General features: G+C 45.1%; 1 protein-coding gene across 1 annotated transcript in view; it reads right to left on the reverse strand.

The window, feature by feature from the left end:
* LCP2 (lymphocyte cytosolic protein 2) overlaps positions 1 to 18,008 on the reverse strand; it is a 50,523-nt gene extending 32,515 nt beyond the window's left edge. Inside the window, 3 exon segments of the mRNA NM_001266541.1 lie at positions 8,043 to 8,089; positions 13,480 to 13,542; positions 17,724 to 18,008. Coding sequence (NP_001253470.1) covers positions 8,043 to 8,089; positions 13,480 to 13,542; positions 17,724 to 17,801 — 188 coding nt within the window. The 5' untranslated portion in view covers positions 17,802 to 18,008.
* Between the last annotated feature and the right edge of the window lie 1,860 nt (positions 18,009 to 19,868).

Here is a 19,868-nt window from a genome sequence, read left to right on the forward strand (position 1 = left end):
TGTGTACTGGCTTATGGATATAGAGCGTGTTCTTGCCACAGCTTTGGCCAACTTCTGACCTACTCCTTTTATGGGGCCCTCCCACAGTAGGAGCGTTGTTCCCTGGGCTCAGATTTCAGACTGCCTGCTGCTCCCTCCCAGGACAAGGCTTCCAGGCCCTGGGTAGGGCAGATGCCTCTTCCGCAGCGCTGTTCTCGCAGTGGGACCCTGGACCTCTCCTTTTCCCCACCCCTCCTCCCTGCACACATTCCCATGCTCAATCCTGCTCTCACTCTTCATTCCAGTCCTTCTTCCAAGGAACAAAATGTTCTTTCTGTCTTTAAAGATCGTCTGTAGTCCCAGCTACTCGGGAGGCTGAGGCAGGAGAATGGCGGGAACCCGGGAGGCGGAGCTTGCAGTGAGCTGAGATCCGGCCACAGCACTCCAGCCTGGGCGACAGAGCGAGACTCCGTCTCAAAAAAAAAAAAAAAAAAAAAAAAAAAAAAAAAAAAAAAAAAAGATCGTCCCTTGAACCAAGAGCTAAACCTTCTAAATTCTATCCTTGTTACCTGAGAAGCCAGAGGCAGCCAGATGTTTTAAGACTCAGGAAGGAGCCTTTCACCATAACCTGAGGCCTCGATCGACAGCGGAAGAGTAGGACATAATAATTTGAGGACACAGGGTGTTCTCCCTACTTGTCACCCATGTCCCACTGCAGTTTTACATGGAGTGTTTTCCTGGTGCCTCACGATCATTTTCCTGGTATACAAGTATAATTATTCTCATTTTTACAAATAAAAAAGGCAGGGCTGGCCAGCTGCGTTGCATGCCTGTAATCCCAGCACTTTGGGAGGCCGAGGCGGGTGGGTCACCTGAGGTCAGGAGTTTGAGACCAGCCTGGCCAACGTAGCAAAAGCCCATCTCTACTAAAAATATAAAAATTAGCTGGGCATGGTGATGCCTGTAATCCCAGCTACTCAGGAGGTTGAGGCAGGAGAATCACTTGAACCCAGGAGATGGAGGTTGCAGTGAGCCAAGATTGTGCCACTGCACTCCAGTCTGGGCAACAAGAGTGAAACTCCAACTCAAAATAAATGGGCGAGGCTCTGAGGGACGCAGCTGTCAAAAGGCACGTGACCAGCATTTATGGGGAGAGGAGGCTTCACTTTGAGAGCTGTGGGCTTGCACTGGAAGAGAAGGAGCAACAGCCAAGGGAGGCACCTTTCCTGTGGGAGGGCCCTTGAGGACTGACGAGACCTGGGTCCCTGGACAGCAATTAGCCACTGAATGGGACAGGGGAGGACCATGTTGGAGAGAGGCCCTGTCACTCTTTTGGTTTTGCTGAGGGCTGGCCGTACTTTTTTTTTTTTTTTGAGACAGAGTCTTGCTCTGTTGCCCAGACTGGAGTGCAGTGGTGCGATTTCGGCTCACTGCAAGCTCCGCCTCCCAGGTTCATGCCATTCTCCTGCCTCAGCCTCCCGAGTAGCTGGGACTACCGGCACCCGCCACTACACCTGTCTTTTTTTTTTTTTTTTTTGTATTTTTAGTAGAGAGGGGTTTCACCGTGTTAGCCAGGATGGTCTCGATCTCCTGACCTCATGATCTGCCCTCCCCGGCCTCCCAAAGTGCTGGGATTACAGGCATTTGAGTGGCCACATTCTTTAACAGGCACAGGAATATTCATTTCGCCTCTGTGTCCCTTCCCCCACACCTTTCCTGTCTTCTCTGTCTCTGGTAGGGAAATAGGCACAAAGGAGATGCCTCAGGAGGTTGTTTCTCTCATTAGACTCACAGCCTTTCAGGAAGACAGACAAACACTTCTGCTTATTTCTCAGCTTGAATCGTAAGTTTTCCCAACCTAATTGCACTATTGGTAATGGCTACAGGGAGAACCAGCAGAAAGAGGATTATCCAATACCTATCTGCTGCCTCCACCTGTCACTCTCCTCTCCTTAATTTTAAAGTTACACTGTGGATTTAAATGCAAAACATATAGCATCCGCTCCTTTAATGAACTCCGAAAAGGCACCAGTAGATTTGAACACGTATTCATGTATTCTATTGATTTAACCAGACTGTCGTCAGCTGTACCATGAGGGTCAACCTAGGCCCTATAAAGGGAGCCTTTATTTTTTTTCTTTAAAAATCCTCCACCTTTACAATGTTGGAGGTGTCTTGGGATCAACGATGTCCTGAGAGAGTGACAGTATTTTCAGGCTGAGAGAACCTTCCTCACCACAACTTACCTTCTTAAAAATCTATTTAATACTTATATTGTAAGCGTCAGGGAAGGAAATAGAGACATTCAGAGGAGTGTAATATTGTTTTGGTTTTCTGTACATGAACACAATTTCTTTTCCAAAGGCCTTTGGGGTAATGATCAAGACAAATAAACCTGTGTACAAGGGCTGGAATGAATAAAGTATTGAACACCTGTAAGTATCAAGGACAGCACCAGGCAATTTATGTTTGCTGCCTTCTTCAATGTTCCCCATTCCTTAGAAGTTAGCTCTTTTCCCTTCTACAGACAAGGAAGCTGAGGCTGATTGCTTAAATGACTTCTCCGAGGTCCTACAGCTGGCGGGAGGCAAAGTCAGCTTCAGAGCCTGGATCTCCCTCACTCCAAAACCCTATGTCCTCTCTATTCTTTAATCTCTCCTCTCCAGAAAGACAGAAGAGTTAAAAAACTAAAATTGCTCTAATTGGGATTTTACATAAAGCAAGAATAGCCAACACTTATTCAGTGCATATTGTTATTTTCCCATTATTTCCCCTAATTTTCCCATTAACCCTCTGAGGTAGGTTCTATCATTATTTGCATTATACAAATGAGGAAGCTGAGGCTCGGAGAACTGAGCTAACTTGCCCTCAAGTCTCACGGCCTGTGAATGGAAGGATTGGATTTCAAGCATCCGACCTCAGAGCCTGAGCTTTTTCTCACTAAGCTCTCCTCTCTGCCTGTTTATACCCAAAATAATAACACTTAAAATTCGTGGGCTTGTATAGTCTCTGCAACCGATTCTTTCCTTTTATAGTTTAGGAAGTTGAGGGTGGTCGAGGGATGTGTCCCAGGTCACATAAGTCATTGGAAGTAGAGCTGGAATTGGTCCTTGTTACACATTTCTGCCAAGAGGGACAGTGAGTCTCTAAGTCACCTCATTAGGGCAGCCTGGACCTTCCCTTGATATCTTCTCCATCGTTCTCCATATTAACCTTTCATGTTCTATTGGCAGGCAGAGCTCATAGTCTATCTAGGGTGCCCATTCAAACACATTGGAGGAGGGGATTCCCTCACAGGCCAAGTTTTTGTTTCAGTTTTCAGAGAGCTAAAGAAATATCCCACCCCAGTCCATTCGCAACGTGTTTATAATTCTCCCGTTCACGCTAACCAGAAGCCATTTCCCACCCCTACCACCTTCTCCAGGCTCTCTAAAAAGCTAGAAGACATCAGCTGAGCTTAGCCTTAAGGTGAAAAAGGATCTTCCAAGTTGAAAGTGACTTCTTTATCTCTGTCCTTCCACTGTTCTGATTAAATCTCTTCCATCCTCCCATCTTCATAGCTACAGTGCTAAGGGAGGTTCTTAGCTCATTGGCAGGATCTTGGTCACTACCAACTAACTTGGTCTCATGTCCCCAGCTGGGCTGTCCTCCAGATCATCACTTACATGTCCTGGACAGAGATAAGACACAAATTTACCTCGATGCTTACTTCACCAACACTCTCTGGCTCCTGAGAACTGCTCACGGGACCTTTATAAATTGTGGCACACCACCCCCAACCAGTCACTTCAGCCTCTGCTTTCCACTCACCCAGGTATACGCCCCAGCTGCTCTGCCCCACTGGCCGTTCCGCCAGGCACACTGGGTGGTGCCTCTGTAATATGTTCCCATTTCTAGAATGTCCTCCAATCCATCCTTCCTATTTCAAGATTTAACTTAGGGTCCCTTCCTCCCTTGTCTGCCCTGAATACTCTAGGGAAAATTACTCCTGCCTTCCTACTAGCCCTTGAACTTGTGCATGCACGCACCATTGCACTGTTGTAATTGTAGTATAGTTGCTTTGCTTGTCTATCTGACCTCCCTTTAGAATGTGAGTGTCCTGAGGATGAGGATTCTGTCCCATATCTTTGTAGCCTGAGTAATTTTAACAAAGGCCTGACACATTGTAGTTATCTAATAGCAGTTCACTAAATGAATAAAGTATTATGGAACTATTAATCTTGTATAGGGACCACAGGATGCAAACTCAAATGCCCTCAAGGGCCACGTACATACATAGACCTACATAGTTACCATTTCTGGCATTCTTCATTCCTAGGTACACATCCAGGTTAATATCTGGTGTCACCTCCTTTCTGCTTGAAGGACTTTTAAAAAGCACCTACAGTTTAAAAGGCAGTACAGTTCAGATTTTGTGTGTCTGAAAAAGTCTTTATTTCGTCTTCATTTTTAGAAGATATTTTTGCCTAGTATTGAACTCTAGGTTGACAATATTTTTCTTTTGCTATTTTACTTTCGAGAAAGCTGCTGTGATCATTACATTTGTTCCTTTGTATGTAATATGTCTTTTTTTTTTCTGACTGCTTTTAAGATTTTCTTTTTATCATTAGTTTTGAGCAATTTGATTATGATGTACCTCAGAGCTAGTTTTCTTCCTGTTTCTTACATTTGGAATTTGTTGAGCCTCTTGGATCTGTGGGTTTATAATTTGCATCCAGTTTGCAACATTTTTAGCCATTATGTCTTCAAGTGTTTTATTTCTGTCTCTCCTACCCCACTCACATGCACATTCTTTCCTCTCCTTTGGGGACTTTAGACATATATTTGGCTCTTTGAAATTGTCCCAAAATTCCTTGATGCTTTTTTTTTTTTTTTTGATGGAGTCTTGCCCTGTCACCCAGGCTGGAGTACAGTGGTGCAATCTCAGTTCACTGCAGCCTCCACCTCCCAGGTTCAAGTGATTCTCTTGCCTCAGCCTCTTGAGTAGCTGGGACTACAGGCGCCTGCCACCACACCCGGTGAATATTTGTATTTTTAATAGAGATGGGGTTTTGCCATATTGGCCAGGCTGGTCTCAAAATCCTGACCTCAGGTGATCCGTCCACCTCAACCTCCCAAAGTGCTGGGATTATAGGCGTGAACCACCACACCCAGCCCCTTGATGCTCTTTTCAGCGTTTTGCTTTAGTTTTTTTGTCTCTGTGTGTTTCAATTTGGACAATTTCTATTACTGTATCTTCGTGTTTACTACTATTTTCTTTTGCAATGTCTAATCTGCTGTTAATTCCAAGCAGTGTATTTCTAATTTCAGATTTTATAGCTTACATTTCTAGAAGTTCTGTTTGGGTTTTTGTTTTGTATTTTTTTAATTTCCTATGCCCAAATTTAACTTTTAGAACACATGAAATACACTCAACATTCTCTTTGTCTGCTGATTTTAATCTCTGTGTCAGTTATGGGTCAGTTTTGATGTTTTAGTTTTTCTCCTTGTTGTGGGTTATATTTTCCTGCTCATTTGCATGCTTGTTAGTCTCTGATTAGATGCCTAATATCATAAATTTAATTTGTTGGGTAGTGAATATTTTTGCATTCCTATAAATAGTTTTAAGTTTTGTTCTGAGATGTAGTTAAGTTACTTAGAAGCAGTTTGTTTCTATTGGGTCTTGCTTTTAAGGTTTTCTAGCCAGGATCAGAACAATTTTTAGATTAGGGCTAATTATTGCCCACTGCTAAGGCAAGATCCTTCCAGGCATGCTACCCAGTGACTGTGAATCTCCAGGTTTTCCAGCCAGGCTGGAAAGGCACCATTTCCAGCCCTGTGAGTGGCTACTCTTTCCTCCAGTACTGTTGAGTAGTTCTTTTGCCACCTACAGGTAGTCTCTTCTTTCATGCATGGACTGATCTGTGCTCTGCTAAAGAGGGGCCCCTCTGAAGCTCCCCAGAATGCTGACTCTATGCAGCTCTCTCCTCGCTGACACCTGTTGAATGAACTCCAGGCTCCTGGACTCTCTGCTGCCTCCTCAGCTCAAGTCGTCCACCAGACCCGGCACTGTGTTCCCTGCTCCCTGTGCCATGGCCTGGAGATTCTCAAAGCAGCAACAACCATAGACTTCACCGACTTTGTTTTCCATCCCTCGGTGTCTGATGCCCAATGTCTTGAAAATTGCTCTTTCATGTATTTTGCCTGGTTATTTGGTTATTTCAGGTGGGAAAGTAAATCTGATCCCTGTTGCTTCATCTTTTTCGAAAGCCAAAGTTCCCATGATATGAAATAAATGGTTGATGCACCTTAGGATGATCCCTCAGGGAATGATGGGACCCTGGTGAACTGGGGAGCACAAATCCCAACTAAACAGGCAGCAGACATCAGATCCGGCTGACTATTGCCACAGTAGAATATATGCCCTAAATTGCCACATCTTTCACTTGTTTCTAAAGAGGCTGGATTTTGTGAAACTTTTCCTGATTTCAAAGCACAGTGGTCACCAAACTTAACACATCTGCAGCCTGGGACTGCCCCACCAGCCACCAATTCTGATACCTGTGTGTAAAGATCCCTGTTTTGCAAATAACTATGGTTTATCTCTACAACATCACATTTCTGCAATCATAGAAATGTTCCATATCTGTACTCTCCAGCATAGTAGTCACCAGCTATACATAGCTATTAAAATGTGGCTAGTGCCTCAGGGGAATGAATTTTAAATTTAATTTAAATTGAAGTAGCCACATGTGGTTAGAGGATATCCTTAGAAAGCTCAAGCCATCTTCAACAACATGTGTCCCTGGAGATAGACAGCACCAAAGGCAAATCCTTATTCCTCTCTTTTCCTTCCCCCTTCCAGACAAGGGAAAGCCTATAGTCATGCTAAAAATATTCTTCTTAATTGAGCTGCCAGCATTCTTACCTATTCATGAGATCTCCCCACCTCCTAGTCCTTTGGCCTACTCCCTTTTATTATGATGAGCTCTGAGACCCTTAGAGTAAGAGAAGGGTCCTCATAGAATGTCCAGAGAAGAGAACTCAAACTGGTAACACACAGACTATATGTAGCCCTTAGGTGTGTTTACTGTGGCATTCACAATATTTAAAACATTTGAACCAATGTTTAAAAATTGAGATATATCATGTGAAACCCATATTTCTAGTTATTCTTGATAAATTTGAAGATTGGACATTGTTGGGTCCACACTGGCTGGAGCTGAGGAGCTGCTGCACTCTTTGAATGGAACATATGATATCTGATTTGCCACAGTCCCCACCATTCTCTATTGTTTCACCAACAATGAGGCTTTGCGATGGTTACTTTTTTCATCATATGATAACTGTGCTATTATTTTTCTTATAATGGAGAAATATTTCATCACACAGAATGTTTACCACTGTTTTGTCCAATGATGATAAAACAAAACAAAACAACAGGGCTTTGTGTGCCAATTTTACACATTTATAGTGGGCTCCTGCAGGTATTTGAGTGTGTGAGACCTTTACTAGAGGGATGAAAAATACATGGCATGACACGCATACTGCAACTTCCCATTTCAGCACCTACGGCAGACATGAATAATCAATCACAGCTCCCTTTCCTTGGGATTCTTCTCCACATAACCTCCCTGGCAGCCATTCCCAAGCACTCAGTATCGACACATAATCATGTCCATTGCCGTCATCTGGTTCAGCTCTCATTTTACTGTATGAGAAATGGAGGTCAAGAAAACTTAAGCCATCACTGAGTCAATGGTGATGCCACGATGAAACCTTGACACTGGTGCTATTTTCACCGGCCCAGCCCCATGAGAAGAGAGGAAATGAAAACACGGGCCAAAGTTGGGCTTGTTTTTGGCAAGAGCATCCAGGTCGCCAGCTGGGCTGGTTCTGCGCCTTCTGTTTTCCAGATCTTCACGTAACTTCTGTTCCCCACATCCTGTCCTTGCCCTCATCCTTCCTACTTGCTTTCTTATTTCAAGCCAACAGTGACATAGAACTGACCCAGCACTCACTCACACTACTCCCTATTCCCACCTCTGCTCCCAGATCACCCATAGAGTTGGAGGAGTACTTACGGCACCCGGAGCTTGGGGAACTTCTGGATGTCATTTTCTGTCAGGTTCTGAAATGAAGACACATACGGCAGGCAGGTTACAACCCACAGAAAGGGCTTTGAGTAGGAGGGGAAGAGTGATATGTGAAACAATATAGGGAGTGGTGGGGACTGTGGCAAACAGAGGAGAAACCTCCCGCCCACCCACCCTCCCAAAGTGGGCAGCCTCTAGATGTTTCGCCTAAAAGCCTGTGGGCCTGGTGTTGCTGGAGCTGCTTTTTCAAAAGGAATCCTTAAATCTGGGTTTTATGTAAAATGCTCTGAGTTCTAATTGTTGACAAATAATTTTGACTTAAGCACTGTGAGAGCTAAATCTGTGAAACCAAACGACTCGTTTTGTGGGTTGCATTCGGCCATGTTGTGACCTCTTCCCTACACTCCAGACCTCAGGCCCTCTCAGTCTCCACAAGGTCAGCTGCAGAGAAGCCAGCCTGGAGCACTGTGTGCCTCTTTTACCGACATCACACCCCGGAGAGCCTCTTTCACCAGGGTTATTGGTAGAATTCTTAAGATATGGGGATGCCATGCAAAGGCTTTCCTGAGGGAACTGAGAAGGGAGAGGAGAAAGAAACTCATATTTGTCAAGAACTAACCCTGGGCCTCTGCCTCTTAACACCTTAGTGATCAACTCTGTGATGCAGGAGTTACCAGCATTCCCATTCCGCAAGTGAGAAAGCCGAGGCTCAGGGATATGAAGGGGATTTCCACTTGTGGGGAGTGAGCTGGGGCTAGAATTCCACTCTAGGACATCCACAGTCTATTTTCTTCCTGCAAACCTCCATCCTACCATGTCTGATCCTTTTGAGGGCCCCCGTGCCCCATGTTGGAGGGGAAGATGGGGGGAAGGGTGAAAGGAGGCACCTGGGACGGAGGAGGAGAGGAGAGCACGTCAGAACTGGGAACAGAAAAGAGACTGGGCATGCTTTCCATAGAACCAACGATGAGCTGACAAAGGGCTCCACCACCATTCTAATTAAGGCCAGAGGGCTGGGTAGTTAGGGTGGGAGCTCTGGAATCAGATGGGCTGGGTTTGAATTTTGGTTCATTCACTTAGCAGCTGTCTCATTTAGGGCATGCTCTTTGCCTCTCTGAGCCTCAGTTTCCTTGTCTGTAAAATGGGGACCATAACAATAATAATGATACCCATCTGTCAGGGTTGTGAGGACTGAGTGGGATGGTGTATGTAATGTGTTTTGGCACAGTGCCTGGCACAGTGTGTGACGGAGAAATGGAGGAGTAAGAAGAGGAATTTCTACCCCTGGTGGGGAAGCAGCAGGGGTCTGGGTGAGTCTTCGAGTTTAGTGTTTTTGCTTCTTTTCCTTGTCTGTTCTGGGAGCTGCCTGTCAGATTTTCTGACCATTGGAAAGATCTGGGCACTATTCTTTGAGATCAGCGGGCACAGAGGCTGGGGCTAGGGCATCTTAGCAACATGTTCACTGGACCCATCTGATCCAGCTCATAGGCATGATTTCTGATTTGGACGCAGATCAGACCACCCGAGGCAGGGTTGGGGCTGGTGAAGGGAGTCAGCCAGAAGTCCTGAGGGCATCAGGCTTTTGGCCAAGTTTCTTAACTCCTCTTTCTTTCTTTCTTTCTCTCTCTTTCTTTCTTTCTTTCTTTCTTTCTTTCTTTCTTTCTTTCTTTCTTTCTTTCTTTCTTTCTTTCTTTCCTTTCTTCCTTTCTTCCTTTCTTCCTTCTTTCCTTCCTTCCTTCCTTCCTTCCTTCCTTTCTCTTCTTTTTTTTTCTTTTCTTTCTTTTTTTCATCACTGAGCAACAGCATCTCCCTGCTTCTGAACTACCCCCACTCAGGGAGGTACCAAGACTCATGTTTTGAGTGTGGTGTGAGGAGTTGAAGCCTTCCTAAGGGCTGCCAGAGGGGCGGCAGCTGAGCCCTGAGCAGCTGGCCACCAGCTTCTGCTCTGCTGAGAGGAGGGTGTAAGCTGAGGGAATTTCAGGAAGATTGTGGAGGAGGAGGAGGATGTGAGCGTGGCTGGAGACACATAGGAGCAGAGTGTTAGGAAAGAGGAAGACATTCAGAACAGGGACAAGAACTGTAAGGAAAGATGAGAGATGTTGAAACAGAATTTTTGGAGAGTTTTGCTATGTGATGTAACCCCCTCTTCCACCTCTTCCAAAAGCCTTCAGCAAACTCTGGGTTATTTGCATGATGATTTTGGAGTTAAGATTTGTGGCTTTGTGGGAGTATGATTATATGCTGTGGGTGTTGAGAAGAGGGGTACAGAAAGAGGAAAGCCACAAACTGGGCCTGGTGGGAGAGGCAATGTGGCAGACATGGCTGCTTGCCTACCCAATACCCACTCTCCCTTTGTTTTCCTACTGACAGGACCTGGATTTCATTCAGGGCAGTAAATGTGCTTGTTCAAAATATTTAACTCCCCAGACTCCCTTGCAGAGGGTGGAGGTCACATGACTCTGCTGTGGACAGTAAGATACAACCACAGTCTGCTGGATGGAGCTCCTGGAAAAGTCACTACTTTCCTGGAAAAAAGGGAGCATGCATTTACCGTTCACCATACACCTTCTCCTCTTTGCCTTTCTCCCCTCCTCCCTGCCTTTCTCTCATATCTCCCTGGAGATATGATGCCTAGAGGTGAAGTGGCCAACTCATAACCGTTAGGACAGAAGCCACAGGCTTTTCCATAGGTTAGATGAAGGCTGGGTTCTTGATGACTTCCTTCACCATTGCCAAGCACCCCCCTATACATTTATTATTACTTGAAACAGACTGACCCTTATTTGGTTGGGCCACTGTGGTCAGGTTTCTGCAACATGGATCACATGCCTTCCCAACTGACACAGGTCTCAAGCTCCTTTTCTCTTCTTTTTATACCTTGTAGAAGCATAGCTTCTACCAGATAAGGATCTATCCTTTTCAGTGGAAAACAAAAATGGCAAAGAAAGAAAGAAAGAAGGGAGAGAGAGAGAGACAGAGAGAGAGAGAGAGAGAGAGAAAGAAGAAAGGAAAAGAAAGAAAAGGAAGGAAGGAAAGAAGAAAGAAAGAAAGAAAGAAAGAGAGAAAGAAAAGAAAGAAAGAAGAAAAGAAACAAAAGGAAGGAAGGAAAGAAGAAAGAAGGAAAGAAAGAGAAAGAGATGGAGAGAGGGAAGGAAGGAAGGAAAGAAAGAGAGAGGGAGAAGAAAGAAGAAAGGGAAGGAAAGGAAAGGGAAGGGAAAAGAGGGAAGAGGAGAGGGGAGGACAAGGGAGGGGAGGGAGGGAGGAAGGAAGGAAAGAAGGAAGGAGGGAAAGAAGGAAGGAAGGAAGGAAGTTAGGAAAATAACTAGGGCCTTTCACTTTTGCCTTCAATAGCAGAGTGGCCCTGGAATTACAGAGCTGGAAAGGGTGATAGATGAGTAATTAGAGCTTAGATCAAACATCCCCAATTGTATCCAGCACACCTGTGGTGGAGGGTGGGTTTCAGCAGAAGCTGCCTTTACATCTCCCAGTTGCTGGGACAGGCACTGGATTCTGCTTCCTTTCTTCTGGTTCCTATCACCCTACTTTCCACTTCCTCCTCTTCATACAATGAACAGAATGTGCCACATTGTCTGAAGAACTGAGAGAGGACAGATTGGAGCAGAGGAAACATAGCTGCCTAGATACTATCTCTCAAACAACCCTGTTCTACCAGGCCTGACACTCCCACCGGGACTGTTGTGGGGAATCACAGAGCCGGGAGGGGTCATCACCCACCATGACCCAGTCCACTGTGCTCAGTCAACAGGGTAGGAAGCAAGGCAGGCTGAGAGAGGGCAAGCGCTTGCTCAGGGTGACCCTGAGGAAGACCCTGTGCCCGAGGCAACAGGGCCTCGCAGGCACCACCTGCAAAGACGTCTTCCTCCCTTTCCGTTCAACTGTGATAAGTCTCTGTTCTCAGTGCTAATAGCACCAGAATGAAATGTTTGGGTTTAACAGTAATTTGCAAGAATAGCACTAAAACTCCAGGAATTCTACGGACTCAAATCTCACTATGAATAAAAAAATATTGTTAAAAACTCAAATGGTATTAGACTAAATTAAGTGTATGCTTTAGTTCAATTATGAGGTCTGTGACATAGAACAAATCACATCACAGCTCTGCATGTGTTTCCTCATCTGCAAATGAGGTAGTTGGAAACCTTTCTGAACATACGTTTCTGCTATAAAACAAGTTTCTAGAAGGCAGAAATCGCATCTTAACCATTTCTCTATCCCCACCACCTATAATGCTCTCCAGTATGTAAAAGCAGCTCAGGAAACTGCTTGTCAAGTGAACCAACAGGCAAATGAATGAATGATTTAGGTGGACAGTGAGTAGACATGTCTTACATGGCACCTGGAAGCAAAACTCAGACCAATAGGAGCACAGGTTAGTTTCAGCGTAAGACTTGAGAGCTGCCTAGAAAGGGCCAGGTGACTGTGGGTAGTGGCGAGCTCACCATCACTGAAGGAATTCAAGAAGATGTTGGTAGCAGAGATGTAATAGAAGAAATGGATTGGTGTTCTCTGGGGGCAAGCTGGAGCTGTGATCTCTCTGGTCTTGTCCAAATGGCCTGAAGTCTCATGGTCAAGTTCCCTTACTGACAATGTCTTACAGGGAGACACAACTTAGCTTATCGTCCTCACTCTGAATTTAAATTAGGAACATCTACCCCCATGAGACCCTTGAAGTCTTGTTTTCAAAGAGTAAAGAAAAGTTCCCAGAAAGGATGGTTTGGTGCAGTCAGGGTCTTTCTTAACCCGTGGGCAAAGGTGTCATTTCAGGGAAAATGCTCAAACCACCTCCCTGACCACAACCTAGCACCTCTGTCCCCACCATTAAAGCTGCATCATTTTCCCTTTAATGGCTTAGTCTTTAATATACATCTACACCTTGGTCTTAGACTTCAAGCTTTTTGAAGTATAATACAGTGGAGATAGCCATATCACATGTGCGTTTGATACAATATCAGCTTTATGAATCTGGTAGTGAGAAAGAAGGAAGTAATTGAAACAATGAGGGTGATGCCATCCTTTATTTCACTCATGAGTATGTGCTCCAGAGTGAGAAATGGGAGGTGAGAAGCTTCTGTTCGCCTATGTGGTCCTTCTTCCCCTTGGGCTTCTCAAAGGATGGATGGCATTTAAATAGATTTTCCAGATTATTTTTTTTACTATACTTGGATTCCTCTTTAAAGTGGAAGTGGAAGATCAGAGAGGGGTTCTGGATGGTAGGATCCTGAGAGGTGGTGAGAGAGGGGGCCCTACCAAATTTCTGGAGAAGGCAAAGGGCTGTGTGGGGATCCTAAAGACAGACGTTGACCATAGGTGTCCCCGGGGAAAGGGTAGGCCAGTTGGCCCTGCAGCCGTGGGGAAAAGTGCTGAACAGTCTTGGTTTCAGTGTGTTGGACTAGCCAGAGCTTACCAAGAAGCGAGCCCCATCGATGTGGTACTTCTTCACTGCCTTCTCACAGTCCTTATAGTTGAGCTGCAAAGAGAAGAGGAAGGTGTTGTCACTGACGGGCAGGCTCATACCATTGGTTCCTCTCCCTTGTTTGCCCCAGAAACTTAGCACTTTGCGGTACTTGTGGCTAGCCAGGCTCCCCACTGCCCTCCCTTGGCTAACAGAGGGCCCAGTCCCCACCTCAGCCTCGCTTTCACTACCCCCTTGGGACTGCCTGAAATGGAGAAATTGCCTTGCTCTAAGGCTTCGGGGCCAACCCTTCCAGAAAGACTGTCTTCAAGGCATGCAGAGCTCTGCCCTATGCTCCTCAGGAAGGTAGAGAGGGGCTGAAAGAAGAAAAGAAATACCATCCATTGTCTCGATGCCCAGAGACAACCTCAGTGTTTCTTTCAATGCTTTCTTCCTAGCATGTTTCTAAACATAATTGAGGTTATGATTTAGATTCAATCTCATTATCCTGACTTTTTTTCTCTTAAATTACCTGAAAGGATAATATAAACACTGCCTAGTGTTATGCAAACTCAATTTAAACAATATTTTAATGACCACAACATTATTTAATCATTCCCTTATTGCTGGACGTTTATTTACCAAACTGCTCTTTCAATAATGATAATAAAAATGGCTAACAATTATCGAAAGCTTTCTGTATGGCAGGCACTGGTCCAAGTGGTTAAACTAGTCTTCAATCATTTTACCCTCACATTTTGCAGATGGGGAATGAGAGACACAGACAGCAAGTAACTTGCATGAGGTTCCATGGATTTTAGGTGACAGGTTTCAGAACAGGCTTTAATGTCTCTTTCAGAAATATTCCCCTTTTAATATCAGTATAACTTATATACGGTAAGTAAAATGAGCAAATGAAAACGCAGCTTCATTTGTTTACAGTACATCATCCCAATCAAAATAGAGACCATCATGGATACTATTTTGCAAAACTTTTTCCTCCCTCTTTGAGATAAATTGTTTAAGTCAGAATCTCAGAACAGAGTTATATAGTATCCATATGAATGAGCATTTTTAAGACCTTGGTTATTTTCCTAAACCAATCAGCAATCATATGAATTGCTGGTTTCAACTTGTCCTCAACAGCATAAATGTTCACATTTGAAGTATCTCTCAGCTTGCTGCTTTGAGGTGGAGCATTTAAGGTTAAATGTTTCTCCTTGAGGATCCCAGGCTCTCCTCACAAGGAGGGGCCTCATGGTTTGTGGAAGCCTTCTTTTGGAGCACATTTTAAACCATCTTTTTATCTTATGGCTGACAAATCCAAAGAATAAATACAATTGTTGTGATGTCTTAGCTTGGAAGGGTGGGATGAATATCACACTCAGAAAGCTGACTTAAAAGTTGATATTGAAAGCACGTCGCGTCTACAGAGCCCTGGTATCCCCTTTATCTACAGGCAGTGGGGGGTAAGTGGTTCTCAGAAGAGTCAACTGCCTTTAATTCATCATTCTCACTGTTACCATTATCAGATAAACCAGATGATTTTGAAGAGTGCTAACTTTGTGTCTAGATCAGCAGAGAGTCCTGCAGACTGGGACCCAGGCATTTGATTCTGCTCCAGCAAGATCTGGGCTTGTGGACCTCAAATCTGTATTTTTAAGAAGCATAAAGTGGTCCAGAAAAGTTACCTGGATTTGTAGTAAGGAAGACTGAGGCCTCTAGAGGCAAAGAGGCTGGTCTAAGGTCACACAGTGTGCTGAGATACCAGCTGGGACCCCACCTGGGATTAGGACACATAGCTCTGAGCCAGTGCCTCTCCACTGCATGACCCAAAGATGTTCTCCTGCAAGTCAAAAGGAATTGGACAGATTGAACAAATATACAACATGGTCTCAGTCCTCAGGAGCTTATATTCCAGACACAGGATGAGGTACACATGTCAGAGACAAGAAGACACAAAATCCCACCAGTCTGCATTGGTGTCCCCAGCTAGGAGCCAGTTAATAGAGAAGGAAAAAGGGCAGATGGAACATGCATTAGGACCCATCTGTCTGCTGAATGCCTTACACCCATCATTTCCTTTAATCCTCACAACCAGCCCATGGAGTTAGTTACTGTTCGTATCTCTATTTCACTGATGAGGAAGTTGAGGCACAGAGAAGCAAAGCAACTATGGGAAAGTCGCCAAGCTAGCAGGTGGCAGAGCCAGGGCAAGGTGTGTCTGACTCCAGAGCTGACTCAGGAGGTATCTCCAAGGGAGGCATCTCCAGGAGAGGTCGGACCCCACTACTTGGGTAGAGTTTGCATCTGCAGATCAATCCTTTACATGTCATGATTGATGGCTGAGATCTATTCCTAAAAAACTCTGCAGTCCATTCATTTGGTATTTTCTTTCAGGGGGCTGAGGTACTCAGAATCTGAAGGGTTTCTATCCAAGTCTGTGGAGAGACTAGGACTTCCAGGATCACAGATTCACCTCAGTCTCCTAGTTTCTCCCCTCAGTCCATTTATGCCAGAAGAAGGAACCTGCTTGGATGCCATAGATTTGTCCTGGGGTCTGAGATATCCAGGAAGAAAACTCTCCCTTCCCCCAGCTCAGGCACAGACGTCTTCCGATACCGTCCCTGACCCATGGTCCATCTCCCTGTACTGACGGGAGTTTTAGGGATCAGTTCTCTGTTGCTCAATTGGGCTGAAAGTCAGGCCTGTCTGTGCCTCTCAGCCCATCTCAAGTCTTTCTCTTCATAATTCTCAATTCCTTTCTTTTTCCTTTACCAAGGTAACATGCCACTTTATTCCCTCTTGGCAAGTTTTACCTTGTTGCCCTATCTTGTTTGGTCTATATTTGAGAAAGATATTAGAAACAACCTTCAAAAAACCAGCTGTGCAACAATATTTGCTGAAACCTAAGTTTATTATGACCTTGCAGAAGGAAAATAACAGAAATGAAAGCACTAAATATGGCAAAAAAAAAAAAAAAAAAAAAAAAACAGGATCTGTGAGCTGCACCCCTACCATACCACACCTAGTTTAACATGTTCGCATTTTCTTCTTCAGATTGGGGTAGAACAGCTGTGACTATAAATGCCTTGGAACTGCGTAGACTCCAGGTTTGGCTATATGTCCTAGGGAACCTCGTCTACCCACTTGAATCTCAATTTCCCCAGGAAAAACAGGAAGCTGAGTTAGATGACTTCTACCATCTTAGCTTTACAATCTCATCTTTATGACAGTCTGGAATGTCAACAGAATCTGATGCCAGCCTGCAGGGATGAGGTGTTAGAAGCTTAAATGTCTCTCACAAGGCATCTTACCGCATGGTCAGGGTAGGGGGACACTAACTAAGTCATGTGGCTTGAGATCTGCCCAAGCAGATGTGTCGTCCCCTTCTGCCAGTGACCAAGCACAGGGATCCTTCAATCTTTCCTCTAAGCCCAGAAGACAGGACAGCAACATTCTGATCCCAGGACTGCCACAAGCTTCTTCCCCTCTAGGGGCCTCAGTTTTCATAGCTATAAATTGGGGCTTATATCAGTTTTCTGGCCTGCTTCACAAGACTCTCATAAAGCTCCAAGGAGACTCTGCCCCAAGCAGGAGCTTGAGGATCCCCCTCAGGGTTGTGAGCAGTGAAAGCCTAAATGCCGTGTCTGGCACCTGCTCATCTTAGTCCTCTAACCTACCGTGTCTGGCACCTGCTCATCTTAGTCCTCTAACCAGCCCTCCCACCCTGCCTATTCTTTCTCCCGCCTCCAGGACGCCATGTCGCCCCTTTCTAGTAAGGAGCGTTGATCTCATTAGCAGTTGCAACAGTTCTCTGCATCTCAGAGCATGGACTTTAAAACCAGATAGGTGTGACTTGAAACTTGCCTCTATCACATGTGGTCCCTAGGGCTTCGGACCATTTCAGTTCCCTGAGCTGACTTTACAGCTGAGTCAAGGGGATAACAATGCTGACCTCACAGGAGAGTAGGGAGCATTAAATGGGATGGTGCCTGTGAAACACTGAATTCAAACCCTAGCACATAATAGGCACATACTCTTTTGAGGGCTCCTGCTCACATCCTTCTCTCCAGAACTCATTGCCAGGAAAACTCAGCGGTCTATATGGCGCTCACTCAACCAGTAAAGTTGCCATAGGGTTCCATTGCTATCTTATACACCTCCCACATTCTGCCCCAATTCCATTGTCAAGCCTCAGTTCAGCCCACGAAGGGCACTATCATCATGACCACTCACACGAGAGCAAGGCTCACCTTCTTGAAATAGTCAGCAAGGCTGTCAGGGTCCCAGCCCAGGACCTCTGAGCGAAAGGGTACATTCCTCAGTGCCATGGCTGCTCTCCCAGGAGGAAGCTCACAAGCTGAGCATGAGCGCTGCACCCATGGGCAGAGAAGCTCAAATCCAGAGCTCGGAGGCGTTCTTGGCTCTTCCAACTCCCTGCTACCCTGTGGAACACCCTTGTTGGAGCCGATGTCTTTTCTGCCGTAGCCAGATCCCAGAAAGCAACGACTTCCTCTGCGAACAAATATGGTCTCTTCTCAGAAAACGACTCAGCTAGTTTCCTTTACCACTTCCTCTGCTGGGCTCTAAATAAGTAAACAAGGAAGCCCAGCTCTGGGGGCTTGAGATGCAGAGACAGCCCCAGGGTTGGTAATTCCCCACTGACTCCAGTCACTCCAACCCAGTAGGAGAGGCAATGAAGGGGTCTTAAACTCCGATGTGAGTTCGAGTATTTTTCCTTTAAACTCTGGGCACCCATATGTCTACACTGCATTCTTGCTCAGCGGGGGCTTTGCAGACCAAAATCTATGCTGATGGTTGACCTGAAATACGGACAATTTCCCACATCAGTGAACTGCTGGAGCGTGGTCTTTTAATGCTTTCCAACCACCTTCCCCTCCCACCATCAAAGACTGGGATTCTTTCAGCTGCCTATTTACAGTTGTCATGAGAGGGTCCTCAAGGAATGAGTGAGTCAGATACCCAGGGCTGAACAAAGTGCTGCACTGTGCAAACAGGGCTCAGTTTCTTATGTGACTGTTTCTGTGCTATGCAACCTTAGGCAAGGACTTAAAAGCTGGGAATCTCAGTTTCCAAATCTGTATAATAGGAAAACAGTGATTCTTCATATACACATAAAACTTAGATGCATTTAACTAGACAAACCTAAAAAGAAAAATTAAAAATAAACTTAACGATTGCTATTGATAGTGTCATATATTCCATTCACGATTGTTTCCACAGTATATTTTATTCACTATTGATTCTGCCATATATTCTAGCCAAAGAGCACATTCCCTGGAGATAGGAGGTGAGAATCTGCTGTTTTCTTAGTTTCAGACATTGTTTATTTCTCATAATTGAACAACTTATTGGCAGAGGGTGAGTCCAGTGTGTAAAAGCAACTATATTTGTGCAATAAGGCAACCTCTAAACATAAGTTACTACTTCATCTAATGCTACACACACACGCGCGTGCACACACACACGCACACACACAGAGTCATCTGTTCCAAGGCTGTTGCCCTTACTAAGTGATGCTATGTTGGTCCTTGAGGTGGTGCCTCCCTGAGGGTTTTCAAGCATAGCTTTGGCCATGCACAGTTTCTGTCTTATACACACACTGAGGAGCCCCACAGTCACTGTAATGCACTGGCCTCACAAGCTGGTGGGTAGCTTAAATGAAATACACATTTTACTCCAGGCCCAGCACCAACTCATCAATGTGAGCTGGTGTTAGCCTCACCTTAGAAGGTGCTGAGGGCATCAGTGAAGGTAGCCCAGGCCATTTGTTCCTTGCAGGGCCTCACACCTAAGAGCTCTTTCTCTCTCTTTCTTTCTCTCTTTCTTTCTCTTTCTTCTCTTTCTTTCTCTCTCTTTCTTTCTTTCTTTCTTTCTTTCTTTCTTTCTTTCTTTCTTTCTTTCTTTCTTTCTTTCTTTCTTTCTTTTCCTTCTTTCTTCTTTTTTTTTTCTTTTGAGACAGAGTTTCACTCTTGTTGCCTGGGCTGGAGTGCAATGGTGCCATCTCGGCTCACCGCAACCTCTGCCTCCCAGTTTCAAGCGATTCTCTTTCCTCAGCCTCCTGAGTGGCTGGGATTACAGGCATGTACCACCACACCCAGCTACTTTTGTATTTTTAGTAGAGACGGGGTTTATCCCAGTTGGTCGGGCTGGCCTCAAACTCCCAACCTTAGGTGACCCGCCCGCTTCAGCCTTCCAAAGTGCTGGGATTACAGGCATGAGCCATTGCTCCTGGGCTGCATCTAAGAGCTCTTGGTAGCTGATCATTCTGTATAAAGCACAGCCCTGCTGTACAAAAGCTCCATCATGGGTGAGAGGTCACCTGGTCTTTCAAATCACTAGCATAGCAGTGAACAATAAAAAGCCATTTGAAGAGA

This window comes from Macaca mulatta, chromosome 6 (assembly GCF_049350105.2).
Source record: "Macaca mulatta isolate MMU2019108-1 chromosome 6, T2T-MMU8v2.0, whole genome shotgun sequence".
Classification (NCBI taxonomy): domain Eukaryota; kingdom Metazoa; phylum Chordata; class Mammalia; order Primates; family Cercopithecidae; genus Macaca; species Macaca mulatta.